The sequence below is a fragment of the Chrysemys picta genome, chromosome 15, assembly GCF_011386835.1.
Source record: "Chrysemys picta bellii isolate R12L10 chromosome 15, ASM1138683v2, whole genome shotgun sequence".
Taxonomy (NCBI): domain Eukaryota; kingdom Metazoa; phylum Chordata; order Testudines; family Emydidae; genus Chrysemys; species Chrysemys picta.
This window is the reverse complement of record NC_088805.1, coordinates 13,003,105-13,016,032: the sequence shown is the minus strand read 5'-3', so window position 1 is coordinate 13,016,032 and position 12,928 is coordinate 13,003,105. Positions and strand designations below refer to the sequence as shown.

The 12,928-nt window shown below is 39.3% G+C and overlaps 1 protein-coding gene across 6 annotated transcripts in view; it reads right to left on the bottom strand.

Annotated features, from left to right (window-relative positions):
• The window catches only part of SPECC1L (sperm antigen with calponin homology and coiled-coil domains 1 like), a 108,113-nt gene that overhangs the window by 56,887 nt on the left and 38,298 nt on the right, over nt 1-12,928 (bottom strand). For 5 of the 6 annotated variants that reach the window (XR_006172490.2, XM_005288605.5, XM_042841619.2 and 2 more), the window contains 4 exons: nt 10,756-10,829; nt 9,916-10,091; nt 6,771-6,934; nt 4,193-4,284 (listed from right to left, as the gene is read on the bottom strand). Coding sequence is in view for 5 of the 6 variants with exons in the window: in XM_005288605.5 (XP_005288662.1) it covers nt 4,193-4,284; nt 6,771-6,934; nt 9,916-10,091; nt 10,756-10,829 (506 nt within the window). In the remaining variant the exon portion in view is untranslated. The remainder of the gene's footprint in view (nt 1-4,192; nt 4,285-6,770; nt 6,935-9,915; nt 10,092-10,755; nt 10,830-12,928) is intronic. The other variant, XM_065567924.1, reaches the window with a different exon arrangement.

Genomic DNA, 12,928 nt, shown 5'->3' with positions numbered 1-12,928 from the left:
GTTGGCAGTTTTTCAAAGGGACACTATTAAGGGCCCAAAAGCAAACTATTCCGCTGGTTAGGAAAGAGAGAAAATGTGGCAAAAGACCACCTTGGCTTAACCACGAGATCTTGCATGATCTAAAAAATAAAAAGGAGTCATATAAAAAATGGAAACTAGGACAGATTACAAAGAATGCAGGGGCAAGATTAGAAAGGCAAAGGCACAAAATGAGCTCAAACTAGCTACGGGAATAAAGGGAAACAAGAAGACTTTTTATCAATACATTAGAAGCAAGAGGAAGACCAAAGACAGGGTAGGCCCACTGCTTAGTGAAGAGGGAGAAACAGTAACAGGAAACTTGGAAATGGCAGAGATGCTTAATGACTTCTTTGTTTCGGTCTTCACAGAGAAGTCTGAAGGAATGCCTAACCTAGTGAATGCTAATGGGAAAGGGCTAGGTTTAGCAGATAAAATAAAAAAAGAACAAGTTAAAAATCACTTAGAAAAGTTAGATGCCTGCAAGTCACCAGGGCCTAATGAAATGCATCCTAGAATACTCAAGGAGCTAATAGAGGAGGTATCTGAGCCTCTAGCTATTATCTTTGGAAAATCATGGGAGACAGGAGAGATTCCAGAAGACTGGAAAAGGGCAAATATAGTGCCCATCTATAAAAAGGGAAATAAAAACAACCCAGGAAACTACAGACCAGTTAGTTTAACTTCTGTGCCAGGGAAGATAATGGAGCAAGTAATTAAGGAAATCATCTGCAAACACTTGGAAGGTGGCAAGGTGATAGGGAACAGCCAGCATGGATTTGTGAAGAACAAATCATGTCAAACCAATCTGATAGCTTTCTTTGATAGGATAACGAGCCTTGTGGATAAGGGTGAAGCTGTGGATGTGGTATACCTGGACTTTAGTAAGGCATTTGATACGGTCTCTCATGATATTCTTATCGATAAACTAGGCAAATACAATTTAGATGGGGCTACTATAAGGTGGGTGCATAACTGGCTGGATAACCGTACTCAGAGAGTTGTTATTAATGGTTCCCAATCCTGCTGGAAAGGCGTAACGAGTGGGGTACTGCAGGGGTCTGTTTTGGGACCGGCTCTGTTCAATATCTTCATCAACAATTTAGATATTGGCATAGAAAGTAGGCTTATTAAGTTTGCGGATGATACCAAACTGGGAGGGATTGCAACTGCTTTGGAAGACAGGGTCATAATTCAAAATTGGAGAAATGGTCTGAGTTAAACAGGATGAAGTTTAACAAAGACAAATGCAAAGTGTTCCACTTAGGAAGAAAAAATCAGTTTCCCACATACAGAATGGGAAGAGACTGTCTAGGAAGGAGAACGGCACAAAGAGATCTAGGGGTTATAGTGGACCCCAAGCTAAATATGAGTCAACAGTGTGATGCTATTGCAAAAAAAGCAAACATGATTCTGGGATGTATTAACAGGTGTGTTGTGAGCAAGACACGAGAAGTCATTCTTCAGCTCTACTCTGCTCTGGTTAGGCCTCAGCTGGAGTATTGTGTCCAGTTCTGGGCACCGCATTTCAAAAAAGATGTGGAAAAATTGGAAAGGGTCCAGAGAAGAGCAACAAGAATGATTAAAGGTCTTGAGAACATGACCTATGAAGGAAGGCTGAAAGAATTGGGTTTGTTTAGTTTGGAAAAGAGAAGACAGAGGGGACATGATAGCAGTTTTCAGGTATTTAAAAGGGTGTCATAAGGAGGAGGGAGAAAACTTGTTCACCTTAGCCTCTAAGGATAGAACAAGAAGCAATGGGTTTAAACTGCAGCAAGGGAGGTCTAGGTTGGACATTAGGGAAAAGTTCCTAACTGTCAGGGTGGTTAAACACTGGAATAAATTGCCTAGGGAGGTTGTGGAATCTCCATCTCTGGAGATATTTAAGAGTAGGTTAGATAAATGTCTATCAGGGATGGTCTAGACAGTATTTGGTCCTGCCATGCGGGCAGGGGACTGGACTCAATGACCTCTCGAGGTCCCTTCCAGTCCTAGAATCTATGAATCTATGAATAATGAACAGAATATGAAGGCTGACATCACTGGTAGGGGAGACTTGATAGAAGACAAATTCTAAGAAGTAGGCTGAACTGAATTATTTAGTGCCTTGAAGGGGAAGACCGTAGAAATCAACGTGGTAACATGATGGACATTCTCTGAACCTCATTACATCATTCCTTCACTATAATTGGCTGTTTAGATATAATACAACATAAATAAGGTCAACACAGAAAATTCTCTTTGCATAGTTACACACAATCAGTAAAACCACATATTTTCAAAAGAAATTAGAGGCAAAGTTGCTCTGTTACACTATTACGTTCCTTTTCCAGGGAGTTACTTCCACTCCAGAGAACATCCCACTTCTGACATTCTGCTTGTGCACCAGAAGTGCAATTCAAGATTCAAATTATGGCAGACAAAGAACCTCAAATGAAGAGTAGCAAGCAGCATGCGCTAGCTCCCCACTAGTTTAAGATGTTATTTTGGTTACAAAGAACTGAGGTTCATGGTTAATTTATGAATAAATAAAGCAAATAAGCCTCAGGCTACAGTGAAAAGACTTTGGTGTTGCCAAACTTCTAGTCTAGCCTTTCAGAATGTGAAATTAAGTGTGCTCATTTCATGAACAAAGAAAAAAATATAAAGGCAGATAAATGCCGACTGAACCCCCAGCTGACACAAAGCTAGTCAGATCCAGCTGTCTTCTGAAAACACTGTCACTGCTGACTTAACCACAGAAAGCAACAAATTTTCTGATTAAAAAAACCTAATTTCTCCCCTTTTGTTGTGAAGCTATTTGAGTCTCAGTGTGAAGGGATATGACTTATCAATAACTGCACTATAAAATGCTGCCATGTTTGGACAACAGGTTTCAAACATTATTCTTTCACTGCCACAAGTCAGGGTTCAAAAAGGTGCTTCCTCTCACGTCAACAATTGTAAAATTGTGCCACCACATATTACAATAAATTGGTAGCATTTCTGGCCTGCGATACTCTGAATCTAATAGAAGAAGTACTGATAAGTGAGCATACACTGTCACTGAAGGAAATGAGCACTGCCAGTTCCTCAAAATGCTTCATCCTGCCAGCAACTTCTACCTTTACTCTTATCTGTTCTGAGCCTAACCCTGTTGGCTTTCGTCCACGTCCACACCTCATCCTGATACTGAGAAAACAAAACAATGGTGTCCAGGTTCATAGAAAGCAAGACCGAGCAACATGCTCAGTATACTGATAACTATGCAATCCTGTGATACTTGATGTTCTCCCCTGCAGTTGAACGAAGGGGTGGGAGGCTGGAAAGGGGACAGAGAATCTAGGGTACATCAACACGTTGAACATAACTCTCTGTATCCCTATATAATGAATAAAAATAGCCAACTTATGACTTCATCCCCCTAATACAGATCCTATAGTGAGGCCCGCAACACTGATAAATTGGTATCAAAGGCTGATGACCAATCCCACACAGATGCATGACCTCTATCGCCCAAAGGAGACAAAGGACTGAAAACTGACAGATGGGTTCAGAAAGATTGAAGTTAGCCTTCCATGTTACAAGAATATCAATTCACAGTAGCACAGGAATACTTAGTATCCAACTACAGAATTTTGTTTTTCAGTGTTTCTTACTCAATGACCCCCCCGCCCACCACCCCTCCCCCCAAAAAACCTCTACAAGTTACACATGCATTAAACAAACCTTTGATAATTTTTTTAGTACTCCAGTTGGTTAAAGATGGCACATAACCAAACAGTGCATGCAATAAGATGTTCCTTCATTATAATATACCCCCAAAGAAAGTAACTTATTGCTTAAAGGGGCAGTCAGAAGTGATTTGTCGACATGGGAAGCAAAGTTGGCCCTGACAACATCCTTGGAAATGGGGAGGGAAGAGAGACAGACTGCCTCTGTATCAACAGTAAGATATGGGGGAGAAGTTGTTTCACCCTAACAGAATTGGGCTTTAAGGGCAATAATTTTTTTAAAAGTGCCCTTAGGCTGTATCAGTCCCTTTGTCCAACTCTACATTTCAGAAACTATTTACCTGAGGCAATATTTTACTACAGTTGCCAACAAAGTCAATCAGTGTCTGTATAATACCATCATCACCTTTTGCATGATTTCTTTGACAAATAAAGGATTAAATACCAGCACATGGACTTACCTGCATAGGAGACACTGCAGCTGCTGGGGGTGTTTTCATCGGGCTTGGACTGAGAGGAGTGCGAGGAATTGTGGCTGTGGCAGGGCTTGGAACTAATGGAAAAATAAAAAGGAAGCTATCCCAAATGCCGCATGGTTTTCAGTCAAATGGAGAAGTGGCCGTATAGCCACATGTCAAGACAACTGTTTAAGGGCAGAACCTAACAAGTGTTTTGTTTGCTTACATTGTGCAGTGCTCATTTTTTGGAAAGCAACTTTGAAAGTTTCAAAAATGCTCGAGTACTATGTTGGTCACCTCCTAACATGAGCCTGCACTATATCAAAAATAGAAACCATATAAAACTATTTACAGTATCTAGCTGTTCACAAAAAAAATCCCTCCGCTCCCCCCCTTAACTGGAAGTTTTACATACCAAAAGTGGCTTTGGTTTTCTAATTTAGAGGGTTACATTCTTCGTTGCACCTCTAGGAAGTGTACATTGCACGTATCGGGGCTCCATACTTTCCTCCCTTTCCCCCACAAATTGTCTGTGACACCCACCCATCCATCTTTATTTCAGATACTCCCTGCAACCAGCCTTCATGCCAGAGCCTCTAACTCACATTCACCCATGCTAGGGTCCTCCATTCCCCACTCATTAACCCCTCTGCAGCATTTCAGGGGGTTGGATTATCCCCCATGTCATCCTCCCCACATACCATCACCCCCATTTCGCCACCCATGCCAAGGGCTGTGTGCCCCCCTCATTCCCTACTAACCCCCATATCAGGGTCCCCCATTTTCCATCACCAGGGAACCCTATTTCCTCTCTCTACATGGTAGGAGCTCTGTGAACACTTCCATTGCACCCACCATGCCACCTATTACCTCTCCACCATTCTAATTTCCTTTCTTTCTGTTCTGGAGAAGCATTCAGGGAGTTAGCATTTTCACACTATATTGGGAAAAAGGCTAGAGCTAAGATAAGGGATACTGTTCTGCTGGAAGATGTTAACGGCTGTCACCAACCAGTTATTTCATCTACAAACGATCACAGAGGTAGTTGTAGTTGCTGGGTCTGCTAACCAGATGCAAGGAACTGAGAGTCCCCTTCATCTCCCCCCTCCAAATTTTCCAAATTTCAGATACAAGTGCCATCAACTTGTGTATAAACCTCATTTTGCCAAGCCAGTCAGCTGATTCCCTAATTGCATGACTAGCAAATGATGTAAATTTCTTACCAGAAGGATAGTTTTTATTTGTCTGAGCAATCGGATCCTTATCCAAAGCCACAGATGAGCAAGTTTTCTGCTAATTCACTCATGTTACTTCCTCCTTTTACTAGAATTTTTTGCACAATTATTATGAACAAAAACATGAACAGCCCTCAAATTAGAACTGAGGAGGTTGAACACGACAAAGACAAACACTAACAGGGAGAACACAAATGTAGAAATATGACAATCTACAGAATCTCCATACAATTTATAGATTATACTGAATCATATGACAGGTCTTCAGGCGGTGAGCATAAAAGTGGGTTGCCATTTACATTACGGCTGCTTATATCACTCTGGTACCGCTAAGGGACCTTAAAGTGCATGTAAATGTAATTTAAAATGTAATTTACACCCACATTAAGGCCCCTTTATACTACCAGAGCAACGTAAAGCTGTCTTAATGTAAATGAGACTAAGGGCTTGTCTACACATTGGGGTAATGTTCTCTACAGGGGATGTGATTTCTAAAGCACACTAATGCGTTGTACGTTAATTGGTCTGTGTAGACCCTACTGGTGCATACTGAAGGTTCCCTAGTACAATTTAATGTAATACTGTTTCAAGCACTGGTATAGTGCACTAGGAAACTTTTAGTACACACCAGCAGGAGCTACACAGACTAATTAATGCGCAATGCATTAGTGTGATTTGGAAATCACAAGCCCAGAAAATGCATTATTTCACCATGTAGATAAGCCCTAAATTTGTATAACAACTTCACAAACAGGACCTTAAAGTCAGGCTCTAAATCTACATGTCTCATTTCCTAAAGTGCTGAGTGCCCAATAGTTCCCACTGAGCTAAATGGGAGAAGTAGGGTCGACAGTTCTCTGACAGGCACTAAAATATGGATTTTAGGAGCTCAGGCTTTTTTTTTTTTTTTAAAAAACTTGGTGCTAGTCATTATATAGCTTCTAGGACGCTCATTTGGGGGCATGTATTAATGTCAGTGTCTTAATGGGAGTACTGAATATCCTTAAGCTGGGGACACAGCTGAGTGTACAATTGGTATTATATTCCTGTTGAGTGACAGTGCTGAATCACAAAGCCTCTAGTGTCCAAATCACTAGGTAAGTGACAGTGAGGGATAGAGAACATTCAACCCCTGGGGTTGAGGAGAAAAGAGGAAGAGAAAGGATAATTACTTAACAGTAATGTACCCCAGTAATGTAATTTAGTGTACGTGGGTTTGTTTCAGACCTTGCTATTGTACGATCATCCAGCTGAATTTTGAATCAGCCAGAACATCAGAAGCATACATGTCAGCATACACAAACTTCTAACTTTGTATAGCTACTACACTGGCTAGAAGTAATTACCTTGTGAGGCACTGTCGAAGGATTTGATTAGTGTTTTTACGGTGGGAGTTGGCTCCGAGGAAGTGGATGACCTGCGACTCAGCCCCATTCCTTGTCTCAGAGCTGCCAAATCCCTCTCTACAGCATTCATGTAATTGTATACCCGGCCACGTTCCTCTTCCTGCCTGTAAACAAAAGCTAGGTCATCTTAGCCACATCAGAAAAATATTTTCTTTATGTCAAAAGGCTTAAATGTAAACACAGGAATTGAGCTCATAACTCTACTCATTATATTAACCTACTTTGCTATTTGTTGTAATTTAGGTTTAGATTAACAGCCTTAAATACCAGTCAACTTCTTTAATATCTGTCAACAAGAGATCCTAAGTGAACTGAAAGGCTTTTTACCTATCAAGAGTCAAGTTTAGGGTCTTGTGTTTTCTAGTGAGTTAAACTTCAAATTTGCCATAGATTAAAAACTAATCCACTGAAATCATCAAAATAAGAAACACCTTTACAATTATTTTTGAAAGGGACAAACTTTTTTATGCCGGGGGGGGGGGGGGGGGGGGGAATATATTTTTAAAGTTCAGCTTTGAATTGAGACTAAACTCTAGTTGCAACCCAAAGGACACTAAGGTTTTAGAATGGAAGGGACCTTTCAACCTAAGTTTATGTTGGTTATGACATTCACTGTCACTCTGATGGAGAAACCATCCTTCTGTCTGGAGAAAGCCACCCCCCCCCCCCCGGCGCGGATCTGAGGGGTTATTCATTGCCTCAGTTTCAGATCAAATACCATGCTAACTACATTTTTCAACAGCAGCTATACCATTTCTCTTCTTTTGGAATCTTACAACAAGTTTTTTAAGAATCATTTTCAGTTACCTTTGAGTTCTTTGTTCTTAGGAAATCAATTACCGGTAGATTATTTTACCTCCTTTACCTATTTATCTGCAAGCAACATGGATTTAGAAAGCCGTTCTGGAAACAGTATCAGAACAAACCAAGCAATAGGCTTCCGACATCCAAAAGCGTGACTACTGCATAAAAGGCTTGTTTTCAAGTTGACATTTGGTAGATGATTCTGTTACATTGTTAACACTGATTCCAAGGAGAAATCGATTCTAGCCGATTTGCAGCCAGTACATTTATTATTGCAATATATTTTACCCACCAGGGTAGTGAATTGATACTGCAAAGTCAAGCCTTAGCGTCAACAAGGGGATTCAAACACCTCACAATTAGTCTGATTCATTTCAACTTAATGAACAGATTTTCTAGAGATGACGGATCCTTGTAATGCAAAGCATAAATTACAAACTTCCTATTTTGAAAATTCAAAGATTAGGTTAGAAATTCCTATCAAAAGTGGGTGCTATGACATTTTGACTTAAGGCATTAATCTCTCTAAACTCCTGGTATGAGTATCTCCTAGGCCAATAGTAATCAGGAGTAGCTTCACTTCAAATTAATCTGCTTTACCCTCACCATCCAGGTCATCTCTTATTTTCAATTATATCCTCCTCCAGTCTGCTCTCTACATCTCACATATGCAGCCTGTGCAAAATTCCACTGCAAAAATAATCTCTCTCAGCCCACTCTGGTGTTCAAGTGTTTCCTGCCTCAAAGATTTATATCTGTATTTACAAAGTGTTTATCAGTGTTAATTTACATGGCACTTTATCGAAGATTTTAATAATGGGAACATGTATACACATCACAAACATCGTAATTGTAACTGCTGAGTCTCCAGTCTGAATCAAAAGGACCAAATAGCCATGGATCCAAACAACTCTTCAACTCCTAGAGAGGACTAGTAGTCAGGATTCAGGTAGATTGGCAGGACTGGGAAAAACATGGATTGTGTCTGAGCTGTATGCTGTATGTGCTATGGATTCATTGAAGACTGAATTTTGTGTTTTTTTGAAAGATGCCCGACTGATGTAATTAGGATCACTGAAAAATCACTACTACAGAAAAACCTCCACAACCAGTTGATTATGAGGCAAAGGCTTATTATTGAAGAAAGTTGACAGCAACTGCATAAAATCCTAGTTGCCTGTTTTCCAAAGTGCCGTAAGTATATTTAATTTTAGATAAGAAGCATACTGTTTCAGCTTCTGTTCAATATATAGGAAAGTCTCTTTTACAGGTGAGGCTTTTAGTGATTGGTTTCTCATTATATTTCTTAAATAGCACACTGCTGGAAGTTCATGGAATGAGCTATGCAGTAATACTAAGATTATTTTCTGATGGTATTTTTGGAAAAAAAATTAATTACTGCAGAAATTAAGTACTGCAGTAGCAACTACAGGCACCACTGTGCTAGTCACTGTATAAAGTCAGCAAAAAGCCTATCCCCTGCTCCAAAGAAACTAAGCACTACGTATCTGACTGGGACAAACTCCTTTCCTTTGAAACTGACTGATCATAGTCATTTGTAAACTCTAGCCTCAAAAAAATCAAGGCCATAAGTAGAAATCAAATACCAGATGCGAGAATGCCCTGGTTTAAGTAGGTTGTATGCCTTCTAATATTCCAAGAGATATGGTTCACATTACCAGTCTATGTAGACTACCTAGAAGTAATCATCTCTTGTAGAACTCCTAGGGATTTCTGTCTCAATTCAAGCTATAACAGGTCACAAGTGAGAATCTAACATCTTTTATCTGAGTAGCCTAGTTGTCAAGAAACAAACCCTCTCTTCTCCATAGTAAGATAAGCTTGTGTTTTGCTCCCCTCTAAAGAGCCTGGCAGCTAAGCAAAATATACTTGCAACAGCACAGAAGAGAGATTCATTGCTTGCTTTCCATGCTCTACTCAGGGAAGCTAAGCCCAAGTCATGGACTCTTATTTGTGACTAAAAACAGACAAATGACTTTCCTTTTTGTGTGTGCGCGAAAGTGCCAAAACAGGTACATTTCCTCCATTGCAGAAAATTAAAAAGCCAGCTATGAAAAAACCACTCTCTTACAGGTTTGCCCATTCTTTCAGAATTGTTCCTAGAAGTATGCAGAGAGATCTTAGGCAGAAATGATCTTGCCTCAAAATGACAGTCTCGCTCTGTGACTTTCCATGAGTCTCAACAGTGACAGTTAAGAAATTAACGTCTCAAATTGTGTAAAAGCAATAGAAATACATAACTCCATTTTCATTAACATACTTGCGTGACTTTATTTCTTCCAGCTCTTTAGTGAGCTTTTCATTTTTCTCCTGAGACTCATGCAGTCTACGCTTTAGGTCCCCTATCTCCTCTTGGGCCTCAGATTTGATATCATTTGCTATGACCACGGCAGTCTGTAGATCAGCTTGGAACTGACGCCATTCTGCGGACTCCTCCTATAAATAACCAAAACTGTAAACAGCAGCAACTAGGAGTTTGAAATCAAAGAATTATCCCGATGCAAAGTTCCACTGAACTCTCAGAGTGGAAGATTTAAGTGGGTGGTAAAAGTACTCAGATTTGACAGTCCAAAAGTAAAACACTAAAGTTACAAATCTTAAATATGAAGATAATTTCATCAGTAATCAGCTTTGGGGTTTTGGAGCAGGAGCATTGGGGAGGTCCTAAAATTTCCTTTTCTCTAAAAAAGAAAAGATATAGTTAATTCTTTAATGGTTTAGTAAATTTATCCCAAGATGAAGCATTTAACTTCATCCTTGAGCTGATGCCCCTCTCCCCAGAATTATTCTAACGCTTTTAAACACAGTAATATTCACTTTTCCGCCCATTAGTAAGTCTGCCATGTGCTTTGTCTTTGGTATCTAACACCACCAATAATGCCCAGTAAGACCAGTTTCTACCTCTACATATTGAAATCCCAACACTCTTATACAGCCTTGAAACATTTCTGGAATATTTTTAGAGCACTGTGCAGGGAAAGACAGGCAGACTGTACTATATATTTTTATTGCTGGGTGATGTCTCATGTACCACTCTTACGGTGTCCCCCCCACCTCTTTTAGTGCTTAGTTGCACACTGGGTTGTAGGTGTTAACCTACCCGTAGCCTCCTGTGAAGAGTCTTTATTTCTCTTTCCATGTCATGCTTTTGGTCCTGAAGTTTTTTAACTGTATCTGGAAAGATAAGTCAAATCCACTTTAAGATAACACCTTACTCAGTGATTTGTCTACGAAAGAGCAACTGAAGCCACTTGTGCAATTTTAAGACTTCCTGAAATCACCACTTATATTTTTCAAATTATATTTATTATATAATTATTAAATGAATGTCTAAGCATGAAGTTATTTAACAAAGCACACACTCCTGAGAGTGGGAAATTAGTGTAAATTAACTTGATGGGTATTAGGATTCCAGTCTCTGCCTTACCATGCACAACTTTAAAAAACCAAACAAAAAAAAACCTTAGTCACTAAAATGTTACCTGCAAGGTAAGCACAGTGACATCAGAGGATGCTGAATACAGGTTTTGATGCCATCAGCGTTTAAATGGATTTTCCCATTTAAAAATAAAAATAAAAGCTGCGTTACCACACCTACGGATTCACACTTCACTTCCCTGCTCCAAGATAGCTGCCATCAGGAATGATTCCATTCCTTGTTATTTCAACAGGAATAAAATTCCTATTCTAGCCCTGAAAAAGCTCCGATTCTTGTGTATCACAGCACTGTTTGAGATAAGCCGTATTTAAAGCATGAGGGGCAAACATTACAGTATATTCAATGAGATCATAATATGGAAGTAAGATGTTCATTTAAATAGGTCAGCAGCTACACAAAGGGTATGCAGCTTGACCACTACCAACTCCTAATCTGGCGTCTGACAGACTGACTCCAGTGATTATTATTCATTTGTTGTGTTATTCAATGCACAAGAGAACAGCATGATTTATTATTCCATTCCTATAATTGAGTAACTGATGAAGATACACATGGAATACATTTCTCATTCAGTACCACTTCACTGATCCTTGGTTCTTAGGGGCATTCTATTTCTATGGTACTGTATGCATATGTAAACTGTAAAGATTAAGGGCCTCTTGATTTGTAGGGCAAACTATGATAAATTATGTTTTTTAGTTCAGGTTCATTATACCAGGAGCAGTTGTGAAGCAAATATCTTCTGTGTATATTGGCAGCACTTTTCCTCACATGAAGGCTGCAGGTACCCAATGTATTAAGCTGTTTAAAATCCAAAACCTTGGCATAAACTAGAGTAGTAGGCACATGCTTTCTGATTATTCAGACACTTAATGTACATTAATTTAAACAACTAAATTGACAGAAGGTAAAATTGTGTGGTTCTTGTTCTGTTGTGAAACTTAACTTAACCAAATAAACACATTGGAATCATTTACAATTAGTTTCAGGGATAATTATGCAACACGGGATTCTTTTTAGAACCTTAAATTCTAACAATGCTCTTGCCTGCTTCCCCCCATTTTTAAAATTGAATGCTATATTTTGGTACCCAGAACAATCCCCTTGATTTCTTGGCGGAGAGCTGTTTTCTAACATTACGAGATATTTTTAAAATAGCGTACGGTAGACTAAATCAAAATGCCAAGCAAAACCACACACTTATTCACATGAGGATATTCCATTTCACATCATTTAAACTGGATACTAATTTGGAGACACTATTTGAGCAAAGACAGATTGATCTATAGTTCTTCTGGAGGCTGACAACTTTGGATTCATCAGCTTTGTTATGCCAATAGTCCTAACTACAGACACTTTTAATGCCACAGCTAATTTCTTTGTAAGAATGACATAAGCCCCTAAGTGGCTTGAAAAACAGTATTTCAGGCTTGGAAAAGTTCAAACACTTCAAACCAGACAATTTTCTACATCTATAGCTATCTCACAGGACTACATATTCTAAGATTCACATCTAGCTGACCTTTTAACATTGGATGTGGTAAGCTAATTAACAATGAGGGTGACTCAAATCACATGGTACCATGTTACTTAAACTACAAAAAAATGGAAACCTTTGCTAGTCTTAGTACAAAAGGAGGAATTAGCATTGATACTCTTATTAGGCTGAAGCTAACTTGCAAGGTTGCCTGTTTTAGATTAAAAGTGACAAAGTACAACTGAAGAATTTGAGAACAGAATTTTCAAGATTACTTAAAATGTACAATTTCTTCAATATTGAAAGTTGCCTACTGATGGAGCCAGCAAGCCCTACCAAGCTCCCCACACTTGTTTG